We start from the raw sequence: 23,855 nt of genomic DNA, 5'->3' as shown, positions 1-23,855 counted from the left end.
TTTGTATAAGTATTATTCATTGTTAGTCCACATTACCAAATTAAACAATTTTAAAGTTAAAGTTAAGTATATTTAAATATGTATTAAAGGGCATCTATGAGGGAAATGAACTTTTGTAAGCTGGTAGGACAGAACTGTGTGCATGTATAGTGTGTTCACTGTCATATCGGAATGATATAAACACAAGTCCCTTTTTTTAATTTCCTTTTAATTTAATTTTTTTTTTTATTATTAAATAGCCCTGTCTCTGGAAAATAAAACAATTTAAAAACTTTTCTATAATATATTATTGAAATGACAGACACAAAATTAAGGAACAATTTAAGTAAAGGTGCACAAATGATAAAGATCAAACTTTTCAAGTGAATTTAACAGTAAGAGCTGAAGGCTTTGCTTGGTTGCAGTTTCTTGACAAAACAAATCTAAATGTTTACATTTTCAGGTAATCCCCAGTTCTATAAGATAATCCTCAACTTCTGTGTATCTGAGAGGTTTTTTTTGGATGGCTGTCTTCATGTTGGGCACGATGAGTGACATGGTGGCCGTCTTTTCATCAGACAGGACAGTCGTGGCCCTTACCAGTGGTTTAAGCAGGTTTACTATTTCTTCGGCGTCGCTGATGTCAGCACTATCAAGTGTATTATGTTGACGTGCATTTTTGCATACCTTTTTTACTCAAAAGCGTTGCAGCTTGTTATAGCAGCTTGTTGCTCGAGGTAGCGCTCCAGCTTATCCATTGAATTGTTCCATTTAAACATTTATTCTCATGCACAACCCTCCGTGTTCGCTATGGGAAAACAATAAATGCTTGTTATAATTACAACTCTAAAATGCGATATGATTATTTAAATGACGTGCACGCTTTCGGTTTCATTTTCACTCTTAAGTGCTGTTCATACTTCCCACGTGGCTCCCAAACGATCACTCTGTGCCAAAAACGGAATGTTATTTACAACTTTATTACCTGTTATTCACAGCCTATGCAGGTTCTGTTTACTAAAGTAGACGTGTCACCAGTCAGCGGTCAGCAGCTCACGTCATGTGTAAATTTGCGGCCACGAATACAGCATTATATGAAGACAGAAATGACATTTTTGGGTGAATTGTACCTACAGTATGTGACTCTTTTAACACCATTAGGAGGTGTCCATGTCGCTGAGCAAAGTACGTAAAACAATGTGAAGACTTTAAAACTTAGGCTATGTTTGACCCAGTATGCGTGTCAAAAAGCAGATGAGTCTAAAGCAATGACTGTAAAACCGAAATGTTGCCAGACATCTGGCTATGAGAGGATGGGACATAATGTATTTCAACTCCACTCATCTTGGCCTGCTAACGTTTCTGCTGCTAGTTCAAGCAATCTGAACTCACGTGCGACAGCAGGTGGAACGTAGCTCATGTGCAAACAGCTCAACTAATAAGAGAAAAACGAACATTATATCGTAATAAAATCATCATAACGCCATGATGCATATTGTGACATTTTTGCATCTCAATAAATCGTACCACGATAAATCATTACACCCCTAATACACGTCTACAGAATTTTTTAAAAATAAAAAAACAGATTAAAATATTTGTTTCAACTCTGTGAGTTTTATTTTTTTTTTGTAATTCAGTTTTTTTTTATTTCCGATAGTGAGAATATACAATTTTTACAATCAGATAACAAAATACTTTTAACAGATATAACCCCATATATATTTCCCACCCCCCCACCCCATTATACGCACATCAGGAAACACAGAATAACTATAGTTTAGACCAAGCTGTTAGATAATTTCCATTAAGTTGTCATCCGTAGCATCAGATGAGGGTTAAGTGTCCAAGATTTCTTTGACGTTGCATATGTAGATTTTCCATGCCGTAAGAATGTCCACTTTGGCATGGTTGATCCGTGCTGATGACAGTTCCAGATATAGTATTTCCAATAATGAATGTAACCAGTGCTTAACTGAGAGATCATGAGGAGGTTTCCACCTTTGTACCAACATTTTCTTTGTAGCAGTTGAAGCAGCTAACCAAAATTTACGGACCTTTGCATTTAAGGGAAATTGAGAGTTATCATTTAATAGTAACAGTATAGGGTTTTTGGGGAAACAAATTTTTGTAACTTTAAATAAAATGTCCAGTACCGAATCCCAAAGTTTTTGTACCTCTGGACATTCCCACATCATGTGTAAAAAGGTATCTGGACGCTGTGGTTCACAGAACTTACAATATGGATCTGGAGATAAACCTATGATATGTCGTATACGTGTGGTTAAATATGCCCTGTGGATAGTTTTAAAATGAATAAACTGGTGATTAGGGTTTGTGGAAGCGTGGAATGTATTATGCCATACAGTTTCCCAATCGATAGTTGTATTGGGTCGAGACATATCAGATAGCCATAGTCTTTCTTTTGAGAAACTATGTGCATTAATATTAGAAAGACAGCAGTAGAGATAGGAAACAGTTCCTTTTCTTGGAGCATTATATATCCATTTCACAATTGGGTGGGTATGAAGATCCTTACCCCATGGTGTCTTATGAGCCTTTAGTGCTGCCCTTATTTTAAAATATATAAAAAGAGTGTTGGGAGATATATTAAATTTGTTAACCAGCTCTTGAAAATCTAAAATAGATTTTTCTCCATTTATGTCTTTTAGTGTTAGAATACCTTTATTGGCCCATGATGGTTGATTAAAAGGTTGTCTACCAGAAAGTAGGTTCACATTGTGCCACAGAGGAGAATGATTATGCCAGGTGGTTCTGGAAGGAAAATAAGTTTCTACCTTTTTAAAAATTTGGAGGGTATAGGATAAAATAGGTCCATAGCGCAATATACATTTCCTATGGTTAAAGCCTGAGAACAGAAAGTCTTGCAGACGTGTTGGAAAAATAAGGTCTTTTTCTATTTCTTTCCAAGAACATTGCATATCAGGTTCGAACCATTTCACAACTGAGAGCAGAATAAATGACCAGTGGTATAATTTGAAGTTAGGGCAGGCCCATCCACCCTCTGTTTTGTTTTTTTGGAGAGTGGACCATTTTACACGGGGACGTTTTCCATTCCAAACAAATTTGTTTAAAATCGAGTCTAACTTTTTCCAATAGTTTGGAGGTGGAGGGAGGGGAAGCATGGAGCTTATGAAATTAATTCTGGGCAAGATATTCATTTTTATTGTTGAAATTCTGGCGGGTGGTGATGAGGGTAGGCGCATCCATCTCTGGATATCAGCCTCAACCTTACTGTAAATTGACATATAGTTTATTTTAGGTATGAGTTGTAAGGTTGGGCTCAGCTCAATTCCTAAATATTTGACTTTTGTTGATATTTTTATATTAGTATTATTAGTAACATTATGGCCAATTGGATTAAGGGGCATCAGAACTGATTTAGAGTAGTTTATTTTGAAACCAGAAATTCTTCCAAATTCATTTAAAGCTGTGAGGGCATTGGGTAGTGAATTTTGTAAATCTGATAGAAATAGAAGTATGTCATCAGCATATAAAGAGATAGAATGGACAGATGAGCCTAACTGAATTGGGGTAATGTTTTTACATTGTCTAATAAATTGAGCCAGTGGTTCTATTGATAGATTAAACAAAAGAGGAGAGAGAGGGCAACCCTGTTTTGTTCCCCTCTTAATACATAAAGTGTCTGAAATAATTCCCACTGTAGTTACTCTAGCCAAGGGGTTAGAGTATAGAGTTTGAATCATCTTAATGAATTGATCGCCAAAATTAAAGTTTTTCAGTGTGTACCATAAATAGCCCCATTCCAAGCGATCAAAGGCTTTTTCCGCATCTATAAGGAGGAGGCCACTAGGTTTTTTCAACTTTCCTGATTCAGCTATAACGTGTAGTACTCTGCGGACATTATCTGAAGCTAAACGTCCTGTTATAAAACCAGCTTGGTCTGGATGAATTAATTTACTTATTACTGATTGTAGACGCTTGGCGATAACTTTAGCATAAATTTTTATATCTTCATTAATCAGAGAAATAGGTCTATAGTTGGAACATTCAAAAAGATCTTTTTCGGGTTTAGGTAAAACAGTAATTAAAGCAGTATTAAGATCTTTATGAAAATGGCCTTTGGTTATGGCCTTGTTTATTGTTTGTAGCCAAATGTGTCCCAGTAAGTCCCATAGTACTAGATATAATTCGCCAGGGATGCCGTCAATACCTGGAGATTTCCCTGTATGTAAATCCCTAACTGCATTATGTAATTCATCTAGAGTTATTTCTGAATCTAGGTTGTCAGCATCTTCCTTAGAAAGTTTTGTTAAGTTTAAAGACTCAAAAAATTTTTCTAAATGATCCGTGTTAGTTTGTATTTCTGAAGAGTATAATTTTTCAAAAAACTTCTTAAATGTTTTGTTAATATCTGAGGGGTTTGAGGTGAGAACCTGTTCAGAGTTTTTTATTGCATTTATATTAAAACGTTGCTCATGTTTTTTTAAAGTGAGTGCAAGGAGTCGGCTCGGTTTGCTTCCATCTATGTAGTATTTATGTTTTGTGATGTGCATCAAGTATTCGGTTCTTTGTCTAAGCAGGTCATTAAGTGTAGCTCTTTCTACCTTTAATTTTTGTTGTGTTTCTGTTTCAAATTTCTTTTCTAATTCCCGCTCCAATTCTCCACACCTTTTTTCTAATGATGATATTTGTTGGAGGTAATTCTTTTTAAGCCTTGCAGAAAAACTAATTGCATTATTTCTTAAAAAACCTTTAATAGAGGCCCAAAACATGTCTTGGTTGGAAACAGAATTTTGATTAATGCTAATAAATTCAGTTAATTCTGATCTCAGTTGTGAAATATATTCCTCGTTTTTGAGTAAAAGAGTATTAAATCTCCATCTAGAGGGTTTGGTCAGTGTACTAAATTGCAGCGATGTTGTTATTGCATTGTGGTCAGAAATACTTTGTGGTAGAAATTCAATGTTCTTTACACATGAAAATATCATAGGAGATAGTAAGATGTAGTCTATTCTTGAATAGGATTTATGTCTTGGTGAGAAGTAAGTGTATTCTTTCACATTAGGGTTGAGCAACCTCCAGGTGTCACTCACGTTTAGGTCTTTAGTAAACCAATTTAATGCTTTTGAAGACTGGGGTTGTATCATTGGGATTGAAGGATTTGATCGATCTAAAACAGTGTCCATTACCGTGTTCATGTCTCCTCCAATAATAAGTGAATATTCATTATAGGCTAAAAGAGTTTTTGTAATGTCTGGGAAAAAAGGAGCATCATAAGAGTTTGGGGCATAAATATTGACAAACATTAGCTTCTTTCCTCCTATATTAGTACAACAATATGCCATTCTACCATTATTGTCTGATCCTAAATTTTCAATACTGAAAGTATGATTTTTTTTAAATAATATTGCCACCCCTCTCTTTTTAGAGTTATAACCTGAAGATACTATAGGAATATAGTGTTTGTTTTGTAATCGCTGGACATCTGCTATCCTTAGATGGGTTTCTTGGATAAGTGCAACGTCTATGTTTTTCCTGCGAAGATAATCTAAAAATTTAGTCCGTTTACTAGGAGAGTTTAACCCTCTGACGTTAAGAGACATAATATTCAAATTAACCATAATCTCTGAACATAAAGCTTTCACAAATAAACATGTAAAGATTGTAGTAGTAGGTGCAATTTAAACATAGAAATTTCGTGGATATATATGAAAAGAATATAAAAATTTCTGCGTATTTTATTCCTGAGTGCCCCACCCTTTCCCTAACCCCCTCAATAACGAGCGTCTGTGGCGATCGCGAGGCAATGTCTTAACACTATTCGCCTTCCAGTACCTCCTTGATATTAAACAGCTGAGGAACGTTACAACCATCAGTGTATCAGCATCAACTCTATTTAAACATGTAACAAGTTTTGAATTCGGGCTGTTCCAATCTTAAACCAAGAAACTTAGCCCCCACCTTGTCGACAAAAAAATAAAAAAATAAAAATAAATTAATAAAAATAAATAAATAAATAAAAAATAATAAAATAAATAACTAAAATAAATAAATAACATAACAAATAATAGTAAAAATATATATAATAATAAAATAAATAGTATTAAATAAATAAAATTTGTATCATGAATATCTAACCGTAACTTTAAATACCAATAAAACAAAATAATAATATTAATAGTAATAGTTGTTTACCGTATAATTTGGTCATTTAGGGGGCTAAGAAATGTTTCTAATCATGTCATTTAAGTGTTGATAAGTCCAATATTGTCTCCTTAATCGGTTTCCTCCATTGCCTCCTGGAGCTGAGGATATAAAGACCTGCGAGCCGGCGCTGACGTTGTTCGCTCCAGTCCCTCGATGTATTTCTCGGCTTCATCCGGCGTCTCAAACGAGTATTTTTGGCCTTTGAATGAGACTTTCAGTATTGCTGGGTAAATTAGAAAAGTTTCCGCACCTTTTTGTTGGAGTTTGGATCTGACGGCCGAGAACGCTTTTCTCTTCTGTGCGGTCGCGGCGCTGTAATCTGCATAGAATTCCAGACGCGCTCCTCCGGGTAGTGTGGGCTTTGCTTTACGTGCACCTTGAAGTATGGCCTGCCTGTCCGGATAACGAAGGAGTCGAAAGATCATCGCTCGTGATCTGTTTGAGTTAGAGTTCGAGTAGACTCGATGAGCTCTGTCAATCTCTATTGGATTTGAACGCCCTGACAGGTCCGGGATCCATTTAGGGAGCGTTTTCTGAAGGAAGCCGATAGGGTCGTCTCCTTCCATTCCCGCAGGTAAGTTGACCAGACGGATATTGTTGCATCGTGAGCGATCTTCCAAATCCGTGCATTTTCGTTGTATTTGGTCAAGCTGAGACAAGCAATGATTAGTATCTTTTTTAGTTTTGCGAAGGTTTCCTTGTAGATCATCTACTTTTGATGTTATCGACGCCATGTTCTTACCCAGAGAGCCTATTTCTTCTTTTATAGCTCGAAGAACAGTTCCATTTTCATTAATGTAGTCATTGAAAGGAGCAAGAGCGGACTTTATTGCCTCTGTTAACATGCCGAAGACCATTTCACGCAAGGCTTCCTGCTGCGCTTCGATTGCATGGCTGACGATGGAGGCCACGTCGTCATCAAGCGTTTTTAGTCGTTTGTTTCCTGTAGCTTGTTTTTGAGGAGACATCGTCTTTTTACTAGTTGCCATTCTTTAGAAGGAGTTGATGTTCTATTTTAATTAGGAATTTATCCTCAATTTGAAGAAAAAAATGTTATAATCGGAGGTATTTGTATGGAGCTCAGTGCCGAGCAGCCATCTTGCAGCGCGCGCCACCGGAAGTCCACTCTGTGAGTTTTATAAGTTTAAAATGTTTTTAAATCAGAGCATATTTGTAAAGACAGTAAAGTCCATGTGTAACTCTTAACCACTATAAAAAACCACAGCCGCATGGTGTCAGTAAATACTAATACGTGTGTGTACTGCAAACAGCATTTGTGTGACTCATCATTTCAGAAAGGCTTGAATAAACTCCAACACAAATACATGAAATAAACATACTTAATATTTTTGACTAATAAGCTGTATATCAGCTTCATCCGTGTCTGTCTCTGTCACTGACTGCTGTTTATCTTCTGTAACGTAGGAAAAACAGACAAGCACGTGGTGGGTGGGGAGAGGCAGCTCATTTGCATTTAAAGCCACAGGCTACAAAAACAGCTACACTGTACTCAGACACCAAAATGAGACGATTCTGGGGGCTATAAAAAATTATCTGATAGGTATTTGGAGCTGAAACTTTACAGAAACATTCTGGAGACATGAAAGGTTTATCTTACATCTCGTTAAAGGAGTAAAAATAGATGCCCTTTAAGTATGTCTTCTGCTTTTTCTGACAACATTTGGGATATGTCTGAATATGACTTAAAATGCAGATTTTATTTTTTATAGCAATAAACTTTGAGTTAAAATGTAATAAGCACTAATTCCACCAATAATTCAATCATATAATTTATGTGTAACTCATAAAAATTATAATGAAAATATACTAGATTATCCATAAAATTATAGGTAATCAGTTTGGCTCTAACTTTTGCATTTAGTTTTAATAAAAAATGTCTCTCTAGCATGCTATAAGCCTATACATTTTTCATTCTTTGCAGATAACAGCTTATAACATCATCGGTTCCCTTTCGAAGAGTGCAAACTATGGTTTTATTCATTTTTTATTACTAATGTGAATGTTTAAAAATGATCAATAATTTGTCTCTAACCGTCCACTAAAATGAATGATCTGACAGCATGCTTTGGTAGTTGTGATGCTCACTGAATGAGTCAGCAAAAGAAGTGAAGTGTCGAAACTGTTTAGTAGCTCAATCTGCTCTGTGTTTGCTGAAGGCCCCAGTTAATCTCTGTCTGTTACCAAAGAAACCGCATTAGCAGAGCACCTGATCCACATTTTAATCTTTCAACAATTTTTCAGCCCATAAACCTTTGCTGCTGTATTACAAACGCATTTATGCTATGTTTATTACCTTACCATTACAGGCTTGATCTCATCTGGACTCTGACTGATCTTGTCAACTCTGTCCTGCTGAAAGCAGATAAGGCTGTACCTCAGTATTTCTCTCTCTCTCTTTTTACTAAGGAAGTTTACATACTGAACTCTTTTTGATCTATTGTTTGGCCTGTGATTGTTTTAAGGTGTTTCTTCTGGTTAGAGTAAACCCAAACAAGCTGCTAGGAGAGACTGGAGAGCTAAGGGGCCGAACAAGGCTTAGCCATTAATTATTTAGCCGTAAAAGGGGAGGGAAAAGCATGCACCGAACTGCTTAGTGGAACACAAGCTCCGAAAAAAAACTTGTCTCAGTCACACCAGAATCACTCCTGAGGAAGCAGGAGGTCAAACAATTTAAGGGGAACACATCTAAATCTGACCGTTCATTTAGTCTGACCTGCATTAGGAAGCCAAGATGTTCGCGGTTCATTTGTTGTCCTTTTACTTCTCAAAGCTGCAGGAGGATCAGATCAAGAAGGTAAGTGTTTAAAAAGCACTACTGACTTATTCAAACATTTGTTTTTAGTCAAACATTCTCTTAGAAAAATGCTGAGTTGGGAAAACATTAAGGAAATACGTTAACTTATTACAAATTTAAGGGAATTGAACAAAAAGTTACGTTGATCCCCCAAAAAACTCAAGAATTGTGTTGTTTCGGCTCATTTTAAATAGGTAATTTGAACAAGCAGCATTTTTTGAGTGCAAGTTATTTATTTAAACAAAAGTTTTTAACTAAGCTGCTAGGTTTTCCATATTTAACTCAAATTGGGTTAAAACAAGTTATTTAGCGTGTATAGTATCTAAAAGAAATGTTCTGTACATCTTTGATGAATTAAGTTTCATGACAAAAATTCAAGACAACAAATATTTGTATGTTGCTTTAACATATTTTAATGAGTTAATCAGGTTTCAACTAAATGATTTAAGTTATACAAAGTTTAACATAATATTTTTAGTCAGTTTGATTAAAGTAAGTTGAGATGACTAGAAAAGTTCATTTGATTCAACTCAACTTTAAGGCAGTAAGATTTAGTTTACAGTGTATTTTACTGACTTCTATTTGCTTCATTCTCTGAGTGAACAGAAAGGCTTTGTTTGACTTTATCAGTGTATTTTGGATTTTTCTTGAATGTGATTCACTGTGATTTGCCTGTGGAATCATTAACTCCTTCACACACGTTTACGGTGAGCAGATTACTGACAGCGAGGGGAGAGGACCTTGACCTCCTCACCTGCATTCATGGATCTCTTTTTTTTTCCATGAAAATGTATATCTTGTGTTAACTTTAAGGTTTCAACAATGTCATTTTGTTGTTGATTATTTGTCATTGCAGGGCTCTTTTTCGAATGATTCATCTTATTTAATCCATCTTATCTTTACTATGACGTTTTCTGTTATACATTACCAGTTACAGGTTGGACACACCTGCTCATATTTTATAATAATAGTTATGTCTTTGAAGTGATACACAATCACAAATTGAAGGATGGGAATATTATAGGGAGCAAAGGTAAAATGCTTTTTAGAGTTATACCAAATACTGATTTGACCTATTTTTATTCAAACACAACCTAAAATGTAGAGGTTCCAGTTTTGGCTCCTAAAGTACCTTTCAGAGAACAAATCTTTAAAGAACCACTTTATTTTTTTTACAATATGAAAAGAATCCTTTTTATAATCTAAAAATCCGTGTTTATGCGGCCAGGCCTTTAGATCAAACATATGTCCACATATTTGACAGCTAAATGAGACTGCTTAACTTTACAGCAGTTTAGCTTTTATCTCCAGAAACACGCCTATATTATCTATCACCATGTCATATAATTGCATGTGTCACCGACAGTATTAATATTACTTTTCGCTTGGTCATTTTTAATAAACCTTACCATATACCACATCCCTACTGGTGGTAAACCTTAATCCCACTTTAGTAGCAAGTCATAAAAGTCATTTTTTAAGCAAATACAGAGGAGTTAAAATGGATTGTTTGCACAAACATAAACATTAAGACAAGATTTCATTTTCCAAAGTGCCTCTTTTTTTTTCAGACCACAAAAAGCAGTATTAAAAAAAACAACAGCTTGTGCTACTACGTATAATGCTAGTGAATAGCAACCAGAATTTAGCTTTTTTTAAAAAGTGCCTCAGAATGTTCTCATGCAACACAATGCCATATATTCCAAGGGTTTTGGACATATATGATATACAAACACAAGACATTCATTTTCTTTCTGCTTAATGCCTTTATTCATCAGCGGAGGCCACAGCAGAATGAACCACCAACTTATCCAGCATATGTTTTACACAGTGGATGCCCTTCCAGCTGCAACCCAGTACTGGGAAGCCATACACTCACATTCACAGACATACACTACGGCCAATCTAGTTTTTTCAATTTACCTATATCGCATGTCTTTGTACTGTGGGGAAAACCAGAACACCTGGAGGAAATCCAAGACAACCCGGAGAGAACATGCAAACTCCACACAGAAATTCCAACTGACCCATCTGGGACTTGAACCAGCGACCTTCTTGCTGTGAGGCAACAGTGCTAACCACTGAGCCACCATGCCCCCCCCTACAAATGTTTATGAGACTATTACAGTTCACACTAGCCGGTTCTCAATCCTTCTCAAGAAGTCTCAAAAAAGGGAAAATCCCAATTGCAACTGAGGGTAGTATTGATAATCTAGTAACCAAGAGTAAACAAGGCATGCATAATGACAATAGCTGACTGATAGCATGGGTTTAATGTCTGCTACGTCAGAGTTCATTCGGCAAATGCGTTTCCATCTCTCGTTATTTGTATGAACCCTTTTTCGCAAAGTCCAAAACCATGTCAAGCAAGTTTAAAAACCTTTACACTCTATTTATGGAGAAATTTTAATTCGAATATTTTTTTTTCTGTCATCATGGCAAACATAAAATAAATCAGTTATTAAAAATGTGTTATTAAAACTATTATATTTAGAAATGTGTTGAAAAAATCTGCACTCCAATAAACAGAAATTGGGGGAAAAATAAATAGGGGGTCTAATAATTCAGACGGGCTAATAATTCTGACTTCAACTGTAAGAGGCGATTCAGTTATAACTAATGTTAACACAGCTGTCATAAAAAAAGTATCAATGTGGAGCTTTCTAAATTCTCTAAAGCTTTGAAAATGAAAGATCTCCAACTGGAAACATAATAGAACTATTGTTATTGTTTACATCCCTCAAAATCGCCTATATATTATTCAGAATTTAGTCTTTTCTATTTTTTTCAGCCAGTGTATTTAGTTTATTTCAGTATATAAGAAAGAAGGAAGGAAACATGAAGCCAGACAATACAAAAGAGAACAAAGCATGTAGGCCCAATCCCAATTCTATTTTTGTTCCCCTACCACCTTCTCTTGGCCCTTAAAACAAAGTGTAAAGGGGAAGGGCTTTAAAATTTACCCCTAAAAAAATGGGACAGCACTACAACACCTAACAACGCATGTCATTATTTGTCATTGTGATCTCTTGCTTCATATGAGATCAGATGATCGCGACTGCTGTAGTTATTCCAGTTGCTTTATTTTATTGATTTTTATTTATTTATTTTATTTATCTTCAGAAAATCACTGAAGCATATATTATGTTATCATTACATGGAAATAAACTCGTAACTGTACTGCGCATTTACACAGTGGCCATATTCATCAAAGTTAACACACCAAAAACAACATTAACATTATAGCAGTCACTGTAAAAAGCTCATTCCCAGCCACTAGACTTCTCTGACACGGTATTCGAGTGTCATCGAGTGTCAGAATGTTGTGGGACTGCTATACAGGAGTTATGATTATGGATTATAGATCACAAAATTTAGCGGTTTTTATATTAGCGTTTTTTTTTTAAAGCATGATGGTAAAACATGAACGTGGTTATGATTATATTAAAACACATGTCGTAAAAATGACAAAAATACTAAGTTGTGGATCTCCTTACTTCCGGGTGCAACTATCCTGCCGTTGTGAAAGGTGTATTCTAAGAAATTTTCTTACACCTTGGTTTCGAGAGTGGTCCTGAAAAATCTTTGTTCGAAGGGGTACCCCTTTCACTTAGCCCTACACCTTCAAGCTAAAGAGAATTGGGACACCACTACTCCTTCATTTGAACCTGCAAAATAAGGGGTAGAGGTAAGGGAAAGGGCTAAGGGGTAGAATTGGGATTGGGCCGTAGTGTCTGTAATAAATGTGTTTCTCATCAGGTAGACAGATTTCTGTATGCAATGCGCCTATCAGAAGATCAGCTGAAGGACATATCAGCTCGCTTTCGGCTCGAGATGGAGAAGGGACTGTCAAGCGAGAGCAATGCTGCAGCTGCTGTGAAGATGCTCCCGACTCATGTTTATTCAACACCCGATGGCTCAGGTTTGTACAACAGCTACTTCATGCTTATTGTGACCGTTTTTGCACGAGGGAAGCTGCTGCCAGTCAATATCTTTATTATAAAATTCTTCTTTTATATATAATCTGATTTATATGTTTGTTCTTCAGAGAAGGGTGAGTTCCTGGCACTGGATCTGGGGGGCTCAAAATTTAAAGTACTCCAGGTAAAGGTTTCAGAAGATGGGAAGGGAAAAGTGGAGATGGAGAGTGAAACCTTTCCCATCCCTGAAGAGATTGTCAATGGCAGAGGAACAGAGGTGATTACTGGATAAGATTTTGGTTTTCCACTGTGTTGATCATGATGTTGATGAAATTTAAGAAACATTTATGTTAGTTCTTATATGAAATAATGTTTGCAATTCTTACAAATGCAAATGTTGTGTCGTAAATGCTTCTATTACCCTGATTTTTAGGTCGCTTTAGATAAAGGCATCTGTTAAATGAATCAATTGTAAATATGTATTAAGACAATTTCAGATGACCTTCCATATATATTTTTCTTGAATGACGACTATTTTTTTTTTGCAGCTTTTTGAGCATGTGGCAGAATCCTTGAAGTCTTTTCTACAGAAGCACCACATTAATCACACAAGAAAACCTCTCGGCTTCACTTTCTCCTTCCCATGTGCACAGTCCAAAATAGACGAGGTAGAGTTGAACCCTGACATGATTATATAAAATTTCACAAGAACTCAAGTCTGATTTTAATTGGATCAAGGTGCTCAAATCACTGAGATAAATGGATTTCCTTATCAATACGACAGTAAGATGGAAGAATAGACATTCATTTCAGTTAATCTCCTCACTGACCCATTTGGTTTGTGTTGACACAGGGTGTCCTGCTGTCATGGTCGAAGAATTTCAAGGTTAGAGGTGTTCAAGGAACCAATGTGGTGCAGTCATTGCGGAAGGCCATTCGTAAAGTTGGGGTATGTATTTTTTTACTTTTTTTTAAGTAGAAAGCAGCATGTTTAGTTTTGTTGATTGATCATGCATTGACTACCACACTTGGGTACGTAAAGTGTAGGTCTTGTTATTCCGCTTAAAGATATTCCACTGGAGAATACTGTTGCCATAAATAAGTTGTGTGCACCCACAGTGCTTCCTGCTGCCCTCACCTCCCCACATAATAGTGCACAAGTACATAGTATATTTGAGTACATTCTTAAACGCTGCTGATTGGCCATTGTGTTTACATGCTCAACAAATATGGCTGTGATTGGGTGATCATCACTTCACCACTTATCACCAAGAGCTTACAATGATACAGAGACAATGGAGCATTTAAAAGTCATGTCTATCAGAAGTTTGCAGATATATGAACGATCCACTGTGTTTAAACACTCCAGTGTCCGAGCATCAGTGTAAAGTGATGATCACTGCAGCCAATCAGTGTCTGTTGCGCATGCGAAAACAACACCAATCAGCAGTGTTTAAGAACTTTGTACTCAAATGTTGGTAATGAATGTTTTTTAAAATTTTAGTTACTATTTATGCCAAAGTCTGTACATTTGTCAACATTATTACATCTTCTGTTGTAATACAAAGTAGGACTTTGTTAGGACAAAGTGACCTTATTCCACTGCTCCAAGATCCTGTCCTGATGCTCAGGTGGTAATTGTAAGCATTTCCAATGGTGCACAAAAGATTGTTGTAGGCACTCTTAATGGTCTGCAGCCAGGCAACCATTATGCATCCCTTCAGTGGGGGGCAATGCACTGTGTGTTGTGACACATTCCTCCTAAAATCATAAAAATTTGGTGTCTTGTGTTGAAGTAGACCCTCTGTTGGCCCAAGCTACAGATGATACCCTTAATTACCATTGAGCACTGATGAGTATTGGTTGGCAAACACCCTGTCATCCATTTGTATGTGTTCCCTCTAGGACATCAGTTGGTAAATTTTCCACATTAGCAACCCAAGCCATGCCATTTTAGGAAAACTCTGACCTAGTTATCTTGCCATAACTATCTGGCCCTGTCCAGTCACTCACAGCTATTATATTTCTATATATTCCTACCCATTTCTTTCAAACAACACATTGAAACATTTATTTTGCCTATGTCTATTCTATCCAAATATTAATATATGGCCTCCTTAGAAGACAATCAATGGTATTGACTTCATCTGTGAGTGGTCATGATGTCTTGCCAAAAGTTTATGCTATGTCTGGATGTGTATGAAGGATCTTGATGTGGATGTCCTGGCGATGGTCAATGACACAGTGGGGGCCATGATGACCTGTGGATACGATGACCAGAACTGTGAAGTGGGGGTTATTGTAGGTAAGATTTTTAGACTGAACCATTTTTCTAATATATCTTCAATTAAATCTAATCATAAAATGCATTACTTCAAATAGGAGAAGACATCTCAAAAGTTAAAGGTTCTGTCTGTTTCCTCAGGTACTGGCACTAATGCGTGTTACATGGAGGAAATGCGGCACATTGACCTGGTGGAGGGAGATGAAGGAAGAATGTGTATCAATACTGAATGGGGGGCATTTGGAGATGATGGTGTTCTTGATGATTTCATTACAAGCTTTGACCGTGAAATTGATGCCGCCTCTATTAATCCAGGAAAACAGCTGTAAGTCCCAAAACAAGGCCTGCGGGTCAAAGCTTGCCCATGATAACCTCTGATTAGGCCTGTAATTACCATAGAGGAAACATACGGAGCTCAAAGAAGCATGTCTTTATTCATCTTTCTAACTCTGGTTTCAGTTTTGAAAAGATGGTGAGTGGGATGTACATGGGAGAACTTGTGAGACTTATCCTTTTAAGAATGGCCAAGAAGGGTCTACTCTTTCGTGGCCAAATCTCGGATGCTCTTCGAACCAAGGGAACATTTCATACCAACCATATGTGCTTGATTGAACAGTAAGTTTACATATTCAAAATTATAAACTGAATATACCATGAAAATGGGTAATTGTTTTTAACTCTGAGCTACAGTTTGCCAGTGTACCACTCCTCCTATTACTTTAGGCATTGCATATTGATGTGTTCGGGATTATTTGATGGAGTTTAAGGCTGCATTTACACTGCACTGTTCAAGTAACTCAATTCCGATTTTTTTCTCCCATATGGCACAGATCAGATATGGCCCATGTACGTGTAAATCACATGGATTCCGATTTACTCAAATCAGATTTAGGTCTTGTTCATATGTGGAAATTTATCAGAATTGAATCAGATCTGTGTTCTCGTGTCTGCAGTATAAGCAGGTAGATCAGATTTTCACCTGTCAATGTGAGTTGTGCATCATTAAAAACCATAGTCAATGACGTCAGCTCTGACACTTTCCTTTCAGAACAGACTTCAGCTGAGTCCCAAACCTCCCAAACCTTAAATCTCATGCACGAGGATTTAAAAAGCTTTTATATTGTCATGTAGCACAGGTATTTAAGCATGTTAATGAGAGCAAGAGAGCGCAATGTCTGCCACATAACCAATATAAACTAATATAAAACTAGTGCATAGCTACATCACGTGCATAAATCACGCCATGGATATTCCATTAAGATGCCTAAAGATTTTTAAAAAGCCTATATATCAAAAGAAGATGGACAAATGAGAATCTTTCTGTCATAAACTATAGTAAAACAGCTTGTCAAAAGCTGTGAACAGATTACATACAGGAATAGAGAAAAGAGCCCTCTTTAATTATCAGCTGTTAGTCAGCGCCCATTTCCTGGTGATTGCGCCTTTGCCGTGTGCTGTGTAAGTGCAAACGATCGGATACGAGTCACTTTTAAAAGATGAAGTAAGCAGGTCAACAAAAAAATCACATACAGTCCCAAAATCGAAATTGACCATCAAGATCTGCAGTGTAAATGCAGCCCTATATGTGCATATTCTAATTGAGGATTTTTCCAGGTATAAAAGCGGTTTGGAAAACACCAAGGAGATCCTGGAGGACCTAGGACTAAATCCCAGTGACGATGACTGTATTGCTGTCCAGCATGTCTGCACCATCGTGTCCTTCAGGTCAGCTAATCTGGTGGCTGCAGCTTTGGCTGCCATTCTGACACGGATCAGAGAAAACAAAAAGCTGAAGACCCTTCGGACTACTGTAGGAGTGGATGGGACGGTCTACAGAACACATCCACAGTACGTCAGTTCTCCTCAAATGTAAAATCCAAGGAGATTCATTTAAAATCAGAAGTGGCTAAATACTTTTATCTGATATTTAAAGGTACCCCAAAAGGCTCCACAAGGTGGTCCGCCATCTGGTGCCAGACTGCCATGTGCGTTTTGTGCTGTCTGAAAGTGGCAGTGCCAAAGGTGCCGCTATGGTGACCGCCGTGGCTCAGCGATTAGCCTCCCAGCGGAAAGAGATTGATGATACCCTTGCAGCTTTTGCTTTGACTTCCACACAGCTCCTGGAAGTGAAGCAGAAGATGCATGTGGAGTTGGAACGAGGCCTGAAGAAAGAAACCCATCCCACTGCTTCAGTAAAAATGCTGCCCACATATGTTTACAGGACCCCAGATGGGACAGGTAATAGAAAATACCTACTTATTTATTTATTTGTTTGTTTATTTGCTTGTTTGTTTGAAGTCTAAGCATGATGATAACTGAGTAATTAGGATGTAAATTTTACTTTCACAGAAAGGGGAAAGTACCTTGCTTTGGATCTTGGTGGAACCAATTTCCGCGTGTTGGTGGTTAAGATTCGGACTGGCATGCGAAATTCAGTCCGGATGTACAACAAAATTTATGCCATCCCACTGGAGATTATGCAGGGCACAGGAGAGGAGGTAAAACACTATAAACAAATATGTTTTTATTATTTTTGTACAGTTAACGCATTACCATAATATACCCTATTTCATTTGAACAGAATTTATATAGTCCAAAAAACTCAGCAAAATAACAAGAATTTATACTGACCTATTTATTTATTTCTGTTTAATTTCAGCTGTTTGACCACATCGTTCAGTGTATCTCAGATTTCTTGGACTATATGGGAATGAAGAACACTCGTCTGCCACTTGGCTTCACCTTCTCTTTCCCTTGCAATCAGACAGGTATTGATAAGGTAAAAAAGCATCTACCTCCAGTTATCAGTTTCTTTAATTGCCTATAAAAATAAATGAACGTATACTCAACCTGTTAAAACACACAGATAAACCCTGTGCTCAAATGATTATCAAAGTCATTTTTCTTGCCCATTTGTTCAGGGAGATCTGGTCTGCTGGACAAAGGGCTTCAAAGCGACAGACTGTGAAGGGTATGATGTTGTGGACATGCTGAGAGAGGCCATCAAAAGACGAAATGTGAGCAGAAAGCAAACATAGTAAAGTAGTTTTACAGATCACACTCCTACACTTAAAGCGTAGCAGCACTATCATCAATACTAATGAATTGGGTTACATTTTCATGCATTCAGAGATTTTATTTAAAACAATAATAACGATTTATCTTATTTCTAACTGGAGCACTAAAACATTTTGTTTTTTTTAACAAATAACTAACGTTACTTTTCAGTTGTGTTGCTTGATTTAACATGCCATCCTGTTTGGTAATGGTAGCATGAATTGAAACTTTGCTAATAAGTTTAGAAGCAAAGATCAACATCACTAACCTGTTTTAAAGCATTGTTTCAATGCACTGCTAGCATGTTTATAGCTTACTTTAGTACATTGTAAGCCTGTTCAACTTGTTTCTTTAATAATTGTTAGCATATGCTATGCTAGTCGCTTATCTTTGCTCATGATAGATAGCTACAGTAGAACTGTTTAAATCCTGTAAGATTTACTGTTTGAAAGTTTGAACAGTGAGACAATACAGTACATAGCATACAGAGTCAGGACATCCTGAGGGTCTTAAGTTTCTCATACCAACAAAAATATAATGTAGCTTGTAGTCCTCTTAATTGATGTTTATGATGGTGTGAAAAGCTGAATCTATACCGCACTGTGCTACATCCTAAATACTTACATACTATTTGTATCTTGCTTTCTTTTTTATATTCCTTTTAAACTGCAAATTTCAGAATTTGTATCATTTATGAAAGCTAAAATCTTATCTAATTGATGTATTCATTTGTTTGTGGTTTTTAATTGTGTATTTATTAATGAAATGTTCTTGCCATTGAAATAGGGATTGTTGCTGACATGGCATTTAATAAAATAAATATATATTATATGATATTCCTTTTTTATAATCTGTTAAATCACTTAAATTCTTTGTTGTATTTATTTCTTATACTTTTTGTGATTAATTTATGATTCTTTAAACTTTCTTGTTCATTTAAAGCTCTTTGAATTACCCTTGTGTATGAAATGTGCTATATACAGTAAACAAACTTGCCTTGCATTGATAACATGTTAACATAATAACTTGTTTTTACAGGAGTTTGATCTCGATATCGTAGCTATAGTTAATGACACAGTTGGCACAATGATGACCTGTGCATATGAGGACCCTAAATGTCAGATTGGTCTTATTGCTGGTATGTATTAATGCATTTCTGTGGTATTTTTGGCTACCTTACTCCTCATTACAAACCAAAATATGTAAAGAAAGAAATATAATTTTCAAACATGCATGATTCTTAACTCTACAGGAACAGGAAGCAATGTGTGTTACATGGAGGAGATGAAGAACATTGAGATTGTTGAGGGTGATGAAGGACAGATGTGTGTAAACACTGAGTGGGGAGGTTTTGGAGAAAATGATAATATTGAGGACATCCGGACCAGATATGACAGAGAGGTAGACAGCGGCTCACTCAATGCTGGAAAACAAAGGTAAATATTACCATGTTTCGATAGTTTTATTATAACATTTTTAATATTATGTATTTATACTGTATGGTTTATGTAGCATTCCTTTTTTATGGTTATCTAAACAGTTGTGCAAAGTAAGTGCAATGCAAGGTTTCTGCGTTTGTCCACATGGAGGCAGCATACTATAATGATTCCCTCAAAGCATAGGAATGGTGTTAGCAACCTGTTGTAATACACAAAGCCTTGTATGGGCAAAACAAATGGCTTTAAATAGCAAAAATATATATTATTTTTATTTTATGCTTTTTTTGTTTAGTTTTTTTTTTTGCTATTAAATACAAATGTAATTTTACTATTGTTATTATTAAATATTTAATTAATTAAAATATACTAAACATTAAAATATACAATATATGCTATAATTCACTCATTCATATTCTTTTCGGCTTAGTCCTTTTATTAATCTGGGGTCGCCAGAGCAGAATGAACCGACATCTTATCCAGCATATGAAATTAAGCAAGTTTACACAGCAGATGTCCTTCCAGCCGCAACCCAACACTGGGAAACATTCACACACAAACACTACAGACAATTTGGCCTACACAATTCAACTATAGCGCATGTCTTTGAACTGTGGGGGAAACCGAAGCACCCGGAGGAAAGTCACGCAAACACGGGGAGAACATGCAAACTCCACACAGAAATGCTAACTGACCCATTTGAGGCTCGAACCAGCGACCTTTTTAATGTGAGGTGATTGTGCTACCCACTGCACCGTGACGCCATATATGCTGTAATATTATATCAAATTAAATGAAAATAAAATACACAAAATCATTATTTAGGCCCTAATAACTGTGTTGAAGTTTTTCAAAAATAATCCATTGTGCTACTCTTTCCTTTTCAGGTTTGAAAAAATGACCAGTGGCATGTATTTAGGAGAGATTGTAAGGCAGATCCTTATTGATCTCACAAAGCGTGGTTTTCTGTTTCGCGGTCGCATCACAGAGAGACTGAAGACCAAAGGAATCTTTGAAACCAAGTTTCTTTCACAGATTGAGAGGTAACACAACACAATACATTCCTCATATAACTGCCCTCACTGATATTTTGGCATGTACCCTAAATAAATGAGTAAATTAACAGGAAACGTTAAGTAAAGAACCACTTTTAAATGCAGTACCTAAGTCCTAATAAATCAAAGTAACTAATGCATGTACATGGGAAAATAATGAGTGCACATTTAATAATATATATTCAATTCTGTCAAATGAATATTTTAATAACAGGCATTTAAAGTTTCCTTTCCTAAAGTTTCCAGCTTCCTATAAAACTACGATTGTATTGACCACTATATTTTCAGACTGTTTAATTTTATTGTCAAATATCATAACAAAGTGAAGAGTTGGGTTAAAAAAATGGCACATCGGCTATAGCTTGTCAAACTCTAAGTAGTTATCTCAGGGATTTGAGATAACAAAAAGGCAGAGGTTATTTATAGCCATTTTCTGGACTCTGAATAGCAGTAGAGTCAGGGTCGACTCCAAAATAGGAATCAACCCTTGTTGTTGGCTCCATTGTGTCTAAAATCACTCACTTGTTCACTGATTCTCTACCCCTACACACTTGAGTGCACTATATCAGTGTAGAGTGAGTAAAATTAAGCAAGGAATTCGGACATAGTGTGTGGTGTCAGAGGAAGGGTTCTTACACCTTTTCCAAAGTCAGATTTAGGGACTTTTCGAAGGACTTTAGCTCTTTGACATCAGCTTATTGTGTCCCAGGTTTAAGGCAGTACCCAAACTTTGTAAGACAATAGGAGGGTTACACTTTTCACTTTCAATTCTCTATATCAGTGGTTTTTAATCATAGTTCTAGCTTGACCCACTTTTCAGAATATTTTGCATGTCTCTCTTATTTTACCTACCTGATTCAAATATGAAGCTCATTAGAGGAGAGCTCCATGCATGAACTGTGTTCTTCATACACAGTGATCAATGCTCACTACTCCCTGAGCAAAGGGAATCTTCACTTCGGAATTTTCATTGGCAGATTTATGCAGCACCATAGTCAACAGCGTCTTCACACAAACAACACTTGTGAAGAGATATAATGCATCTCTGAAAATGAATACAAAGATCTGTCATGAAACTCTATGCGTACAGGCTGATAGGTCACACCTAATCTGCTCCTACATCATTAACCACATGGCATAGGTGATTGGTAGCTGTCGTCTCATTAGCCAATGAGCTTGCCCCAGTATGTTTTTCAGAGACCCTCCTCCACCCCAGCTCCACCTGTGTTTATATCTGCTATGGGGGTTAGATATATAACCATACATATATTGCAGATATATTATGCTTGCAGCAGTAGTGTGTTATGTTCTCAGACTGAATGTCTGTGAGTTTACTGGACTAGAAGTTCCAAGTGTCGGTACTTGCTCTGCCATAATAATCAAAGCAGCAGCAACGTAGCAGTTCTATGCCGCCAAGACCAAACACATCAACATTGCCATACACTGTACATATTCATTACCATACTAAATCTCTCCATCAGTTGTCATGACAGAATACAGTTTAAATTGAGATATTGCACACTTCAGTGCCATTTGAAGAAAACAATGAACTGGAAACATTAATTAATAATAGTTTATTCATGACTTGCGCTTCGGCTTTTCCCATTTGCCTAGTGACCGTTTGGCACTACTGCAAGTGAGGTGCATATTGCAGAGTCTGGGTCTGGACAGCACATGCGATGACAGTATTATTGTGAAGGAGGTTTGTGGAGCTGTTTCTCGTCGAGCAGCTCAGCTCTGTGGAGCAGGAATGGCTGCAATTGTGGATAAAATCAGAGAGAACCGTGGATTGGATCGTCTGGACATCACTGTTGGAGTGGATGGCACTCTTTACAAGTTACATCCACAGTAAGAAAAGACAGCAGAATGCCTTTATATTAACAAATGATCAGTGTTGGCTTTATATACTAAACTTGACCACTTGTCGTTTTTCATTGCAGCTTCTCCACGATCTTAAAGGAGACTGTCAGAGAGCTGGCGCCCAATTGTAAAGTGGATTTCATCCTTTCAGAGGACGGCAGTGGCAAAGGAGCGGCGCTGATCACAGCTGTGGCTCGACAGCATCACGTACAGAAACAAGAACAGAACTAGACAGACTCCTCTGAAGAGTGCTTTTGTTTATTTGAAAAGAATAGTTCACCCAAAAAACAAACATTTGCTGTTAATTTACTCAAATTCAGGCCCTCTAACAAGAACATTTCCAGTTGAAGCGGTGGTTCTTGGTGGTTAATAAGACTTTTTGTGCGTTCCAAGTGGGGTTTTGAAATCATGGGTGCCATACTGAAGTGTCGTTCCAAACCAACATGTTCAAAACCGGCTACTTCGAAGGGCCCTTGGAGTAAAGGATTTTCGACAAATACAACTGATTGACACTGCAGGCCACCATCCTTTGAATAGGGAAGTTGTTTAGTGTCACACTGCACTCAGTTTGGAAGGACTGATCCCTTCAGACAGCCCCTTCTAAGGAATTAGGGCATGGGGATGAACTCTTCTGAATGAATCCTAGTTTTTGTGTAAAACACACACACACACACACACACACAAGTAAAATATAAATAATAATACCTTTGGCTGCCCACAGTACATTGAGTTCTTAAACTAAGCATTATTTACAACATTATTACCTTACAGTCACAAGAAACACATTTGCATCAGTAAATTAACAGCACATTTTTATTTTTGGATGAAAAATCCATTTAAGACAGGGTTTCTATGAAGTAATTATACACTTATTGAAAGACGACAATCATGAAATCATGCTCACCATGCTGCTTGCATTTAAAATTTTATCTATTTTTTATATAAAAAATAAGTCCTTCTGGTGACTTTGATGGAAACATGTTCAATTCTTACTTTCATTATTATGTTTTTGTAATCTGATTAATTTTTTAATCAGTGCAATAAAGATTGTTTCGAGTTTCAGCATGGTTTCACTGTACACTGGCTCTTTGATGGCCTTTTTTTCCCTTGCTGTGCTTTTGTTCAGGCGGAGTGAGTGTTTGCATGGGCAGTCAGAGTGAAAGGCTCTCAGAGGCCAAACTAAAGGGGGTGGTGGACAAGTGCAGAGGAATGTCATGACAGAATGTTGTCAGTCTGTTGATGTCTGAGGAGACTACC

General features: G+C 36.8%; 1 protein-coding gene and 2 long non-coding RNA genes across 3 annotated transcripts in view; 1 reads left to right on the top strand and 2 right to left on the bottom strand.

Annotated features, from left to right (window-relative positions):
• The window catches only part of LOC141377176 (uncharacterized), a 56,718-nt gene that overhangs the window by 13,066 nt on the left and 19,797 nt on the right, over positions 1 to 23,855 (bottom strand). The window lies entirely within an intron of this gene.
• LOC147841057 (uncharacterized) lies at positions 1,227 to 8,944 on the bottom strand. The gene is made up of 2 exons (XR_015505963.1): positions 7,298 to 8,944; positions 1,227 to 1,588 (listed from the first exon to the last, which is right to left on the bottom strand). It is a non-coding gene; the product is annotated as an uncharacterized LOC147841057 (long non-coding RNA).
• hkdc1 (hexokinase domain containing 1) lies at positions 8,786 to 23,248 on the top strand. The gene is given in 18 exon segments (NM_001115125.2): positions 8,786 to 8,986; positions 12,746 to 12,908; positions 13,035 to 13,183; positions 13,455 to 13,574; positions 13,760 to 13,855; positions 15,112 to 15,211; positions 15,332 to 15,515; positions 15,650 to 15,805; positions 16,805 to 17,038; positions 17,124 to 17,428; positions 17,540 to 17,688; positions 17,850 to 17,969; positions 18,112 to 18,207; positions 19,286 to 19,385; positions 19,500 to 19,683; positions 20,571 to 20,726; positions 22,353 to 22,586; positions 22,679 to 23,248. Coding segments are annotated over 18 exon segments (2,760 nt in total). The 5' UTR covers positions 8,786 to 8,923; the 3' UTR covers positions 22,830 to 23,248.

Source organism: Danio rerio, chromosome 13 (assembly GCF_052040795.2).
Source record: "Danio rerio strain M-AB ecotype USA chromosome 13, GRCz13ab, whole genome shotgun sequence".
NCBI lineage: Eukaryota > Metazoa > Chordata > Actinopteri > Cypriniformes > Danionidae > Danio > Danio rerio.
The sequence above is the reverse complement of the archived record's forward strand: the minus strand, read 5'-3'. Positions and strand labels throughout refer to the sequence as shown.